The sequence below is a fragment of the Rhea pennata genome, chromosome 20, assembly GCF_028389875.1.
Source record: "Rhea pennata isolate bPtePen1 chromosome 20, bPtePen1.pri, whole genome shotgun sequence".
Classification (NCBI taxonomy): Eukaryota; Metazoa; Chordata; class Aves; order Rheiformes; family Rheidae; genus Rhea; species Rhea pennata.
The window spans coordinates 1,198,641-1,212,937 of NC_084682.1; the positions used below are offsets into that span (position 1 = coordinate 1,198,641).

Consider the following 14,297-nt stretch of genomic DNA (forward strand, 5'->3'; position numbering starts at 1 on the left):
CCTACTAGAAGGTGGAACTTTGCAGTGGATTAAAGAAAATGAGACCCAGATATAACCATTACAAGTAATCAAAAACCACTTCAAATATATCCCAAAGGCCTCCTTCTACTTTACCTCCCCAAAGCAATTTTCACTTTCAAACTCATCATTCCCTCAAGAAATCAAGCAGTTATTTCCCTCTGCAACACAGCCTAGTCATATCAAGCAGCCATGTACAACACACAAACTTGTTACCTGGCTTTATTTATTATTCCATTTCATCGCAGACCATTGATATGCATGCTTATGCCTTAATCCTTTTATAAATACCACAAGCATTTGTATTCTCTGACTGGTGAAAAAGTCAATTTAAACACTCTCCTGAAAAGAAGTTAAAAAGTACACGGGAGGAGAGGAGAAAAGAACGTCTGAAACACGTCCTCTGAAACTCAAGATTAGGCGGTAAATCCAGTCACAAGCTGTTCAGCTCTAACATTTACAGGATTCGGAGAAAAGAATACATACTGAATGCTACCATGATCTAACTATATTGTGTATTGTCAACATACAGTTGCATATGCATGCAAATAGCATCAAGATTTGCAGGTGCTGCAATCAAACACATTTGAAGTCAGCTGTGAAATGCTGACCTTTGCATAATTTACAGTGAACTAATTTATTCAAAATAATCCTATCCCAACTTTGAGAGAAAAAAAAGTCATCCATATACCTTCATTTCACACTCCATTCATTCCTTCACCTTACAAGACAATAAACAATCTAAGATATTACTTAGATATTATTTCACTTAGCTCCCCAGGTCTAATTTAAATGCAAAGAGTTATTATAAGAGTTTCATTTAATTTAAGTGCAAGCAGTTATTATAGGCATTTCATTTAATTCAACACTGTTAGGAAACAGTCATTTAAATATTAACAGAATATTTCTTTTTGTGAAATTTGAAAAAAGTCCAACATATAAAATTTCAAAATACCTCATACAAAAAAAAAAAAAATCAGAGTAAGGTCACTGTTCCACTATATTTCTTAACAAATAAAAAAATATTTAAAAGTCAGATTCCAATTTAGATATAGTAATCTTTTAAACAATACTACATACCAGTTATTCACCTGCAGATTCTTAAACTATAATGGTGAGTGTGAAATGCAATACACTGACTGCTCTGTCATGTGCCCATTGCCAGTATTGTCTCTTTTGCCTTAGGCATCCTTGTGGTTTATTCTAAGAAATAACTGGATCAAAATGACTTAATATCTCACTTAGGACATCACTGCTTATCTGCACCAAATGCCCCAGATGACACAAAAACTCACTGAAGTATGACTCAAAAATGGGAACACCAAAAAAGTAACTATTTACACAGTGCTCCCATCTGAAGTGGTTCCATCCAGCATCCATGACCCATTTAAGACAGCCTCCCAGCAGCAAAGAGTCCACCCAGGTGAAGAAGTACAGGCAGCTACACATAAAAAGCCATCTATAAGAAGCCAGGAAATTATTACGACGTTTATATCAGTCACAGCTTCTAATGGAAAATGTTTGCATATTGGGACTAGAAAGAACTAAACAGTGGTAATCTTCTAACTGGAAACTTCCATATCCATTTTTCTATTATAGTCATTATGTGGACAAAGCAGATGCATCGTGTGAATGGAACAGTTTCATGTTTACCTAGATGAGTGAAGATCATCAGCCACGCAGCCATATAACACTCAATACAGACAGTCAAGTACTCTAAATGTGCGAAGGAATTTTTTTTATAATGCTTACCATTTTATTTAGTAATTTAAAAGTTTTCTAGCCCATTAATGAAAGCAAATTTTAATATGTCAAATAAAATACACAAATGCATCATGTTGTAGATGACTTTCTACCTTAAAAAAAAAGAGTTATCTTCCTGATTAGTACTATTGTCACATCTTAGTCAGCTATAATATCAGTACTTTAAAAGCTCTTTGGATTTGTCTTGGATTTGTTTGGTTGAATGTTCTGTAGGGATCTTGTCTGCAGATAACATTACTGGCATGGATTATTACTTCCAGAGCCTCTTTATCCCATTTTGCATGGATATTCTGCGCCATCTACCAGAGATGTCACTTCCTGCTTACAGCTCTCCACTTATGCTCAGCCTCAATCATAATGAAAATTCCAGGGTAAACTTCAGATTTCTTTTGTATTTTTTGGATCAATACTATAAAAAGTCATTACAGATTACAGCAAAATGGCAGACGAAATAGTTTAAAGCAAAGCAAACAACTGTCCACCTAAATGCTAATTAACACGACATATTTTCAACTGACTTTATTATTTTCAGAAAAGACATCTAGTATGCTAATAGGAGGGGGAAAAGGCCCTTTAAATTCTTTTTAACAAGCAAGTTTTGAAGGGCTAGAAAAACATCGCGACACAAACAGCTTTAGATTACCCCCACCCCCATTCTGGTTCCCATCAATATCTGGCCTCAAAAGGGGAGGTATTCTTACAGTTATTTACATGATTTTGAAACTGTAACCTCTTTTCTTTTTCCTAAAAAACATTCTAGCAGCTTCATCCAAAATAAATGTTCTACATTGCATGCTTGCTCAGTATGAGAAATTCCTTTAGAGTAACAGTCAGGAGATTATCGGTTTACCCTAGAAACATATTTCCTGCTGTTGTGCTCAGTATCAGTACAGTGATGCAAGTTACTTAAAATAGTTCTAGGGTCCATACAATGATCAATTGTTTGCAATACTTCTTTCAGTTTTTATTTCAATACTTTCAGCATTTACTTCAGTGATTTCAGGCCTCTGAAGGCCAGGAATCAATTGTAACTTCATATAAAATTGTCTCTGCCTTCAAAAGCTATGGTCGCCTGTACATAATGTCCTATCTCAAAATCAACAGCCAAACTCTTTGGAATGTTATTTTGCTATCTGACTTTCCAAATAAAAAGTATTAGAAGCAGATACATTGAAAAAAAAAACCACTGCAAAGTAAAATGGAGCAAATCAGGACCTTTTTTTGAGTTTACATACTTATTTCTATATTGCCATTTGTAACACATTTCCCATAGGGTTGTCTTATAATATTGCTTTTATGAAAGAAAAAAAGCAGGCTGCTTGATTTCACAGCCTTTGATGAACAGCAGTAACTTTTAGAGATACACATAACACAAACATAATCTGCACACACCTTACAGAGTTAATTATCCCAGGCAAGTGGATGTTTCTCAGCCAACAGACATTTTGATACAATCTCACAGCACCATTAACAGCTTGAACCAGCAGCAAAAGTAATTATTCTCTATCTACTTCCACAGAAGTTGCAGTTCCTCTTTGCCAGTCTAGGAATACTGCATGAAAACAGCATGAGCTCCTCTCCATTCTTCTTGTAGAGCTGTAACTTTTTACCTCTCACTTCCAAACTTATGAACCATGGTAGATTCATTGAAAATTTTGAAATTTTGTTTTCTTTTAACTTTTTTCTTTCTCTCTTTCTCTCTCTCCCCCCCCCCCCCTTTTTTTAAAAAAAAAAAGAAAAAAAAAAAAAAGAAATCCCACCAGATGGCAGTAGCATGTCTCCCCAGCAAATCAGGGAGCACTCCTGCAAAGGACAGCTCCTTCTATATTCACTGAATATACATAAGACTTCCAAAAATCAGATACAAGTTTTGAAAAACAGGGCACAAACAGAATTATCACTGAAAATAAAATCTGGATTTCCTCAATACTTTTAAAGAATGTGTTAATAGTGAATAGTTAAAGAGCAAACTGCTTGGTTTACAGCAAATTAAGTAAACAACTTGTTTATTGGTAATTTGCCAAACTAGAATTCAGTTAAGCAAATTTGCAGAGCCTGGGAGAAGGTACCTATACATCTTTTCCTGCTTCAGCTGCTTTTTCCTCCCCACTTTTAGCCACAGTTCAGAAACACCAAACCTTGGTATTAAAACAGTATGCACATCTTCATTCTGCATTAAAACATGAAAATTGAAAAATACAGCAATTTAATCCTAACACTTCAAGAGATTCTTTTCTACTTTCTCTGTGGAGTTAAACTCAGATCAGAATCTACATGTAGTCAAAGGAGGTAACATGCCAAGGACAGTTGATTTAAAATGTAATAAACAAGGATACAGCTTGTGTATACAAGTAACAGTGGCAGCAATACAAGCCTGCATGAGTTAATAATGAAAATGCTGAAGCACGATGCTTTGGCTCTTCTTGAGTGAAAAACTACAGCAGCACATTAGCTACACTGAAACATCATAAAGTACCAGCCAAATGAACGAATGACAAATGCCAGTTCGAATACCAAGTCGAAAGCTTTACCAGTAAGCTAATGGGAAACTCAGTAACCACTTGCTACTGAAAACTTATTTGACCTGCTAGACTCAGCTGCAGGGTAAGCTGCATCTTCTTAGACAATTCAATGACGAATCAGAGTGGTAAGATGAAAGACTACCTTATCAAATATTTCATCTGGCTGTCAAATAACATCAGTTTCCCTCAAAACTACATATATGAACTTTTCAGTCATTTATTAGTATCAATACATGCTCAGAAAGAGATACACATTAGCAACGCTGAACAGAGCCCTTACTTAAAATTAGTTTAGTCCTTATTTTTTTAAAAAAATTATGTTACGCTTGTACCAGAGTATACATTATTCATGTCCAAATTAACCTAACTTATAAGTAATGGAATTGATGTTTATATTCATTGTGAGATTCATTTCCATTATTTTATATGGCTTCAATAAAATCATGCAGGCATTCTTTTCTTTTCAATGAAAACTAAAATTGAGTTTAATTCTTGCTTACTCAGATTCTTAAATTCAATCTGCATTCACTTGCAGACGTTAATATTAAACATTCAAAAACGTAACAGTGACCACTTAATTCAAATATATATGAGCAAAAGAGGAACTAATTTTCAACCAATTACGTTTTCAGTCTGTGTAGATTTATAACTATATCAAAGAAAAGCTAATCTCCAAACTTCTGCCTTTATTTTTATCTAACATCCTCTCCCCCATATTTTTTTTATATTTAGTTATCTTGAGGTAAAAAGTGTAGTTACAACTTTGCAAGCATAGTCCCACTAGTGGCAACTTGTGTTTGTGTGAACGCAGTTGTACAATCAGGTCTCAGGATCAGCAGAAACTTTTGGCACCACTCTCCCTCACGTCAGTCCAGCACACAAAGTTACACCATTCTTACTTCTACCCAAAGAATTTTCCCTTTCTTCTTCTTAGCATTATTAATGATGATATATCTAAATGTGTAAGCTTTACAATTCATTCTACTGAATATTATGAAAGCAGATCTCCACACCTTTTCTTTTTCCAAATAAAATAGGAAAAAATAGAGACCTAGGAAATATTGGTAAACAAAATACTTGTACCAAATGATAACAAGGTCTGCTCTTACATAACAGCCTAAATTAAACCAAATCTAGGAGAATTGCAATTTAAAAGATACATACTTTATCAAGAAATAAATGTATGAACAGATAGAAATAGTCTTTAGATAATATTTAAAGTAGATTTCAGTTTTCATTCTTTTATATTTACTCTTTTATACTGTACCATAGCATGAACACAGCAGGACTAATTGTAAAACATCACATTTCTGACTTTGAAAACTTAGCATTTAAATTAACTTCCTACACATTCTGAATTAAGGAACACAAGATCAACTACAACATTAACCTATGCCTAGTTCATGCCATTTGTTCTGTCTTCTTAAAAACACGATTTTATTACAAACATTGGTCTGATATGCTGTGAAGTGCCAATTTTAAGGGCAGGGGAAGGAATAACATATCTTACTCCTCTTAGGCCTGTACTGGAAAGCACTTTGCCACTGTATGCTGGTACTGCCTGCAACTCCAGTTACGTATTACTTCTGTCTCAGTAAAATTAAATTGTGAACAGCAAAAATCCTTAAGCAACACAGGAAGCTATTTCAATTAAATACTGTGGAAAGTTCTACAGGGACATATTACAGTCACATACTTTAAACTTTGTGATACAGGAAGTATGCTGCAGTATGCTTGCTCTCAAAAACAAGACTAAGGCATCTTTCATGTTTCTAATGAACATTACAGAACATAGTAAATTGGACATTGGACAACAGTTTATAAAAAACCAAAAATCATGTTGATTTTGCTTCAGTGATACTGAAGAATAATAATTAAATACATTAATTTAAGATGGTCAATAAATATATTAGAAGACATTATGTTCCACTGACAAAAATCCTCTGAAATACTAGCTAGGGGAATAACAGAACTATAGGTAGTACTACAGTAAGACAGAAAAAAACATTTACATTTATGAGAGAAGAGCAAAGTTCAGGTATTGCTGTTTTAGGTAGTATATAGTGAACTACCACAGGTCAAACAATCTCTCAGACAAAGATCTTGACAGGTGGTCTAAGAAAGGCGTTTTCATATGCTGTCCATTTCTAACTCTTAAGTCAAGTTAAAACATATATTCTAACACTCACCTATTAACCTGAAATTTAAAGTACGGCTTAGCTATACAGAATATATCATCTAATCAAATGTACAGAAGGCATCTAAACGTGTTGCATTTGTCTCAGCAGAGACTGACAATGTGGCCTGTTTGTAGGAGGCTGTTGTTCATCACTCTACACCTTGTTATGTCCACAAAAACAAGTGAAGCCAACTTTCTAACAACAGACAAGAACCAGTAAAAAAAATCTGTAGTAAGCAGCTTTCTTGTACGCTGAATCAAATGACAAAAACAAGAATGAAGTATGATTTGGTAAAAAATGAAAAGGAAAAAATTGGTTCAGGTTTTTTCTTTACTCACCAGACAACACCAAAGGCTCCATATCCAATAGGTCTGTCCGGCTCAATATCCAGTTGCTGTTGTGGATGTTGTGAGTGCTGATGATGGTGCGCTTTAACTGCAGCAGCTGCTGCAGCTTGTACCTGAGCTGGGGCTGCTGCAGCTGGTCCAGGGGCCTGACCCGGTGCCGGTGATGGGAAATATGGCTGCTGCTGCCCTGGGTTTAACATTGCCGCGGCCGCGGCCGCAGCTGCTGCGGCCGCAGCTGCCGAAGAGGCATGCTGCTGTACGGGATGTACCGCAGCTGCAGAGCCTGGATGCAAGTGATGTTGAGGGTGGTGGTGGTGATGGAGGTGAGGAGGAGGGAGGTGAGGAAGGTGGTGGTGATGGTGGTGGTGGTGACCTGCTGCTGCTGCAGACGTACCGCCATTGTAAGCCGCCATCATTTTTGCGTTGGCTGTTGTGCCACAAAGAGACATTCAAAAAAATGCCCTTTGATTGAATAACAACTGGGTCAAGCTGTCATTTGGCCATAAAAATGAAACTTGCTACACTTTAAAAGAAGTTGGGTTTCATCATACAAGGCCCACCTTTAAAATCATTGAGCTCAACTGGCCTTATCTCCTCACGAAGCCAAAAAATTTGGAGAACCTCTTCATGTGTGTATGAGCCAGCATGCATAAAAACCTCTTTCCCCCAAGAGTCCAGCTGCGGTTGGCTACTGAAAATCCATCCTTGGGCAACTGGGTTGGGTCTCGTTTCACACTTTTTTGGGGTGGGGGGGGGGAGGGGAGGAAATACAGGGATCAATCCCCCTTCCCTCCAGAAGGAGGATTTGGAGTCACTCCCCTGGAAGAGCCTGCAAGGACTGACAAGTCTACCCCTTCCATTCCCACATCCTCACCCTGGATCTCCTCAAGACCGCCCCGGAGAGCCCAGACACCTCCTACATAGCTCCCTTCCGTATGCACCTGCTCCCTCGAATATAGCAAAGAACTTGGAGTTTGCAACTTTTCCTGGAAGGCCTGAAACACACACAAGCACCCAGAGAAAGTGAGGAGGGACGGCAGGAGCGAGGAGAGCAGGACGAGGACAGGCAGGGGGAGGGCTGAAGAGAATGAAAAGAAGATAAAAATAGATGGAGGAAGAGAAAGGGACGGGGAAGGGGGGGGAAATCCCGCAGGAGAGCGCGAGGAGGACGGGAGGTGCGAGGGGAAAGAAGAAAAGAAAAATGGGAGCGGGGAAAGTGACAAATGAATGACAGGAAGGAGCGCGGGGAGGGGAGAAGAAAGAGGGGCGAGGGGGAGGATGCGATGGGGAGCGGCGCGGGGTCGGCGGCGGCGCCCCGGCCCCCGCCCGCGGCGGCGGCGGCGCCCTGACAGCCTGACCCAGCGCCGGCGGCGGCGGCGGCGGCGGCGGCGCCTCCGCGGGGGGCGCGGGCGGCTGCAGCCCCCCCTGCGGCGGGGCGGGGAAGCACCGGGGCCGGGTGGGGGGGGTCTCCGCGGCGCGCGTGCGTGCGTGCGTGCGGCGGGCAGAGGGTGGGGGGCTCTCAGGCCCCCGCCGCGCGGCGCCGCTCCGCCCCCCGGCCGCCGCCGCCGCCGCCTCGGCCGCCCGACCCGCCGCCGCCGCCACTCACCTCCTCACGGAGCCCCAGCGCGGAGCGCACAGCGGGCACGCGCACCCGGCCTGCCCTCCCCGCGCCGGCCCCCCCCCCGCCCCCATGCGGGGCGCGCGCCCGACACCCGCCCGCAGCCAATCCGGCCCGGCCCGCCAGGCTCCGCGAGAGCCGCCCCCACCCAATCGCCGAGCGAGACCCAGCGCGGCCGGCCCATAGGACTCGGCCGCTGCAGAGACTCCCGGAATTGGTCCCGCCCCCTTGACCCCCGCCGCCCAATCACCGCGCGCCTCCGCGCCCAGCGCTGGCGAGACCCCGCGAGATTCCCTCACCTCATACAACCCTCACCTCGGGTGGCCCCGCCTTCTTCACCTCGCTTGCCAATCACGTGGTCCCTCCCCAGCCTACTGGCCAATTGACTCGCCCCCTAGCTTGGAACCCACCCCCAGCCCCGCTTTCTGCCCAACCCCAGCGCCCTATGCGATCCCGTTAGCCAATGAGGAGAACGGAAAGCCCGAAAAGGGGTTACTGGGCCAATAGTACTTGGAGGCGAGGCAGCGGGGTGATTGACAGCTCTCCTCACGAGTGAGCCGCAGGTGCGGACGTTAAAAAGCCGTTATTCCGCAAATCGCAGCGCGAGCCGTTCTGTGGTGGGTGAGGAAGTTCCTGCTGCCGGGCCCCGCTGCGCGCCGGCCGCTGGCCAATGGGCGGCGGGGCGCGGGCTGACGAGCGGGAGGCGGGGCCAATGGAGCTCCTGGGGCGGGGCGAGGTGAGGAGAGGACGCGGCGGGGCGCGGGGGTCACTGCGGGCGCGCAGGGGCGGCGGGAGGGCGAGCGGGAGCCGCGGCGGGAGCCCTGAGGCGGCGCTGCGGCGGCGCTGAGGCGCGAGCCCTGAGGCGGCGCGAGCGCGGCGCGAGCCCTGCAGCGCGCGGCGGGAGCCCTGAGGCGGCGCGGTGCTGCGGCGCGAGCCCTGCTGCGCGCGGCGGGAGCCCTGAGGCGGCGCGGTGCTGCGGCGCGAGCCCTGCTGCGCGCGGCGGGAGCCCTGAGGCGGCGCGGTGCTGCGGCGCGAGCCCTGCTGCGCGCGGCGGGAGCCCTGAGGCGGCGCGGTGCTGCGGCGCGAGCCCTGCTGCGCGCGGCGGGAGCCCTGAGGCGGGAGCCCTGAGGCGGCGCGGCGCGAGCCCTGCTGCGCGCGGCGGGAGCCCTGAGGCGGGAGCCCTGAGGCGGCGCGGCGCGAGCCCTGCAGCGCGCGGCGGGAGCCCTGAGGCAGCGCTGACGCGCGCGGCAGCTCCGTGCCCGCACGCTGCCCCCGTGGGGCAACCGGCAGCCCCTGAGGCGGCGGCGGGGCCGTGGTTGCGGCGCGGGCCGCGGTGCCGACCTGCCCTCCGCCCGCCGAGGCCGAGCCGGGCAGAGGAGCTTAGGGGCGTGAGGTAGATGGTTGGCTGTAGCCCCGCTCCCTAGAGGAGAGAGACTGCAAAACGCCGTCTTTCACGAAGGAAGCTTGCCCAACTCAGTTAAGAATCGCGAACGTTCTTTAAAAACAGGGCATGGTCTTCAAATGTGCTCTGTGTGTTTTGAAAACCAGAAAGTGGAAATGGCTTGAAGCAAGCCAGGCTGGGGAGGCTGCAGAGCACTGGCAGTGAGGGCCTGAATTCTGGAGGTAGGCTTGTAAAGCAGGTGGGAAATAGTGTCATGCTGTTTTTTTTTTAAAAAAAAAAAAAAAAAAAAAAAGCCTTTCCCTCTACCCTTAGCTTAAAAACATGTTTTGGAGCTCTTCAGCAAATAGCTAATAGCATATATGGTAGCCAACTCTCCTATAATTTTTTTCTCCCCTGTGGCATACTGGAACATATCCATTAGTACACTTGGAAATTTATAAATTCAAATATACTTGGGATTCATAAACCAGGAAGTGCTAAAACAGTCATTTTTTTATTAGGCTCTGTTTTAAGAGAATATTTATGTCTTGGATGGTTTATTTGCTGTTTTTTTTTCCCCCTCATAGTTACCACTAGAAGTCAACAGGTTCTAGCTTTTGGATACAGGTTATTCTTAGATCCTAAAGCACTTTACTTTTTCCTTTTCTCATCTTCTTTATAACCAGTTCCACCAGCTCAGCCTTCAATCTGAATGCTTATAAATTGCCACCAAATGGTATGGGACAAATGCTGGATCTATTATTTGGTGAGTGGGGTTAGTTGCCTAAACTATATCAGCATAAAGAGGTCCCTCTTCACTTCCCCCTGCACTTGTTTATGTCTGAAGTTACTGACTTCCTGTTGATTTGTCACAACTTTTTTTTCCCCTTTCAATTTTAGTGAATCAAATCCTTGATGACTTTTTAATTATACATAAGTAAATAAATGTCTTGTCCTAGAAATGCTCCAAAAGGGTCATTAGCATTTTCAGTAGAGAATGCAGAAGTCATTGTATTTCATTGCAGCTATATGCCGATTCTGCCTGAGCTGTAGATCAACTTTGAGCAGTAAGAGCAGAAGAGAGGAGAACAAGATTGCAGTTCTGGCACTTCCACTGATTCTTCTGCTAGCAGCAATACAAGTCATACTTTCCAATTTCCATATCTGTAAACTAAAAGTAAAAACTGGGACCCACATCTCTTTTTGTTTTGTTTTTATTTGACGAAAAGTTACTTCACTAGTGAAGCTTAGTAGTATCTTGTACAACCCTATTTGCTTATCTTTTATTTGCTCTTTGAAGTTGAGCCAGGCTCTTTTCAGTGAGATGATGGACTGATGAGATGGTGACTGAAGGGGTACATTTATCTTATGCCCCCATATGGAGGTATGTCAGATGCCAGTGTTGAAAGACCCACCCTAACAAGTATATCTTTCTTCTACATTGGGTTTATAAACCCTGTAATTGGTGTCTTTGGTCTGTGTCATGCTGTGAAGCTTAACTTTGTCAGCTCAGCTGCTTTTTTGGCACTTTGTACTATGAAAGGTAAGGGGAACAAGACCCATGCTGTTTCATACTGAGATATGTTTAAGGAAAAAACTTTTAAAAGAATATTAAGGAAATGTGAAACTTGCAGACTAAAATAGTGCTCATAATTTCTACTAGACTTTTTTCGGTACCTGAGACAGAAACCTGTTACTTGAAATGAATCAGTCCTACTTAAAACAGGGCTACAGAGTGAATTCATGATGTATTGTAAGTTGGTGCTTTTTTTTGTTTAATGCCTCAGTATAAGAAGCATAAGCCTGCTGAGGGGAGCTCATTACAGAGCTAACATATAACTTTGAGCAAGATTGCTTTGTGAGTAGTCCAATTGAGTCTGAGCTGCTTGGTGAGTAAGCTGGCAGAAATCTAACCATAGTAATTTGAACTAAGCAAGTAGAAACACTACTCCAGATCCTGCCAAAGCCCAGTTTGATTGCATTTAATTTGTCATCCTCAGTGATCCATGGAGATACGTGATTGGTGACTACTGCTGATGAAACATGACAGATCAATTCTAATCTCTTACTGGTGAAAGCAGTTATTCATGGGGACATGCATCTGTCTCTTACTATTTTATTCACAGCAAGAGTGCTGTAAAGCCATAACAAATCTGCTGTCTGAGTGTCACTGAATGCTAGTATATCTAGATTTGTCAGATGCTCTTAACTAAACCCATTTAAAAACTACATTTAAAAGTAACTATTGTACACTAGTAACACAGGCCACAGCCTTGTCGCTTTATGAAAATCTACTATATCAAGTTTAGGATTTTGACTCTTGGGGGAGCTTATTCTCCCTTTGAACTTGCCACTTGCATTGCAGAGGTATAATCTTTCTGACAGCACTCTGCGGAAGGGTAAGTGGTGGAAGACAATGTGTAATCAGCCTGTTCTGTTTTCTTGATATTTCTCAGCAGTGCTTACACAAATGTAAATTTGTGTAAAACAAATTTACAGAAGAGGGTATCTTACTATGTAAAATGTTATATACTTCAGTTACAGGCATAGACTTTTTTCTTGTACTGTAAGAATTAGCTATGAAAGCAAGAATTTGAATACTAGAACAAGTCTCTTTCATTTTATGGCTGAGTATTGTACATATGTATCCTTAAACACTTATGCATGTATTTTTTTTCTTGTGACTCATTAATGCAAAAGTAACATTAATTAGAACAAAGCATAATAAAATGCTTATATAGATTTTTTTTCCCCCCTTTGATCCATAAAAGGGATACTCTGAGCAGCACTATTGATAATTTATCATGTGGGTGTTTGACAAACCCACACATACCTCAGTACACAACTCTGCAGATACAGAATACTGAGGAATGTAACACCCTGATAATGTTTTATTCATAAATCCTACTGCATCTGTTAAAATATCATAAACACTGCATTATATTAATGCATGTTAATTTGAGGGGTTTTGGTTAGCCAGATAAATGTCTTCTAATTAACTTGTGGTTTTAACATAAAAGAGTAAACAGTAATATATACAAAGTATCTACAAGATTAAAATTCATGTTGATATGTATTGCTCCCAAAGAAAAGGAGCAATACATAGTGTGTTCATATTAAAACATTTTTTATACAAAACTAGAAACAAATCAATTAATCTATTAATAAAATGCAATAAGAAGTGGAGGGGGTGGAGGACATGGCAGGGGGGTTACTGTGTAATTTATTATGAATGAGGATACTATGAAGGTACCAGGATACCCTCATCTAAGAGAGCGAGGTTCTGCTTGGGTTAATGACTGTAGGATAATACATTTCTGTTTTGATAAAATAGGTATTAGTGAGAAGGTGGGCAGTATATTAAAAGTCTTTGGGGGGGGGAATAAAGTAGTTTAAACAAGTGCATGACCTAGAATAAGCTTATTAGTCTTAAAGACATACTAAAATGACCCTCATTTTGTTCTCTAAAGCAGCTGTGAGGAAACTCTGCCGCTTCTTGGAGAAATGTGAAAAGGTGAAACGTTACTTACCTGAATAAAACTGTACAGATGCTAATGATAAATAGGGTAGGGGACAAATGGTGCAAGTGACAGATAGTGTCATCTAAGTGCATGTGTCTGATGCTAGAGATCAGAATCTAAACACTTATGTTGACTTGTTGGACTGTCAGCCCTGTTTGCAGCTCTTAGTGTCATTTTTGTGATAGTTATGTTGCAGTTGACTACTTTGTCCCAAGTAGTGCAGTAAGCTGTATGTACAAATGAAGATCATGATTAGCAGTGGGACTTGAATTCATCCAAAGGACTTAGTTGAAAAACACTAAACTGTGCATCTTCCAGTGCTTTCTAGCCAAAAATGTTTTCTTTTGACTCTTCTGGAGGAGTTACTGAATCCTTTGCTCACAGAGCTTAAGCATGAACCAGATTCTAAACGGGAGTCTGATAGTTAGAGTGGATTAATAATTTGTGTAAAGAATTGGGCCTAATTTCTTGTTTACTGAGTTCTTATTCTGTCTTGTTTCCATTCTTGTTGCTGAATACCAGTTGTAGGGGGTTGAAGGGAAGTCTGTCTCCTGTGGTTTTTTGGAGAAAGTGACAGTTCTGCAATTTTCTACATTTCTTTGCACCAGAAATGACCTTGCTGCTCTTTGTCACCAGCATTTCCTTTCATCCCTCTCCTGTCAGCTGTTTTTGCTCTATTTTGATGTTGGAGCAGCAAATTAACTCCCTCTGAAGCAAATGTCATGCCAGTAAGGATCTTGAAGCAGCAAGAAAATCATCTCTGAAGACTGATTTGGAGACCTTTGTGAATAAGTTACCTTCTTAAAATAGCTCCACAGTTTGATATCTTCCCTAGAAAGTGGAGAATTGAAAACACCACATACCACTTATATCTGAGCAGTATCCTTAAATGTTTTATGGAGTAGGAAGAGAAGGATAGGTTACAGCTTTTCTCCAAACTGAAATA

General features: G+C 42.4%; 2 protein-coding genes across 11 annotated transcripts in view; one reads left to right on the plus strand and one right to left on the minus strand.

Moving 5' to 3' along the window:
* Positions 1-8,499, minus strand: part of NLK (nemo like kinase) — a 68,135-nt gene extending 59,636 nt beyond the window's left edge. Inside the window, exons 1-2 of one of the 3 annotated variants that reach the window (XM_062592699.1) lie at positions 8,438-8,499; positions 6,823-7,826 (exon numbers count right to left, since the gene is read on the minus strand). In XM_062592699.1, coding sequence (XP_062448683.1) covers positions 6,823-7,280 — 458 coding nt within the window. In that variant the 5' untranslated portion in view covers positions 7,281-7,826; positions 8,438-8,499. Of the gene's footprint in view, positions 1-6,822; positions 8,162-8,437 lie in introns of those variants that run through there. The other 2 variants (XM_062592700.1, XM_062592701.1) reach the window with 2 other exon arrangements.
* A 553-nt stretch (positions 8,500-9,052) lies between these two features.
* The window catches only part of LYRM9 (LYR motif containing 9), a 43,979-nt gene continuing 38,734 nt past the window's right edge, over positions 9,053-14,297 (plus strand). For 2 of the 8 annotated variants that reach the window (XM_062592160.1, XM_062592162.1), the window contains exons 1-2: positions 9,704-10,072; positions 10,517-10,596. Coding sequence is in view for 1 of the 8 variants with exons in the window: in XM_062592155.1 (XP_062448139.1) it covers positions 10,543-10,596 (54 nt within the window). In the remaining 7 variants the exon portion in view is untranslated. Of the gene's footprint in view, positions 9,186-9,701; positions 10,073-10,516; positions 10,597-14,297 lie in introns of those variants that run through there. The other 6 variants (XM_062592159.1, XM_062592156.1, XM_062592155.1 and 3 more) reach the window with 5 other exon arrangements.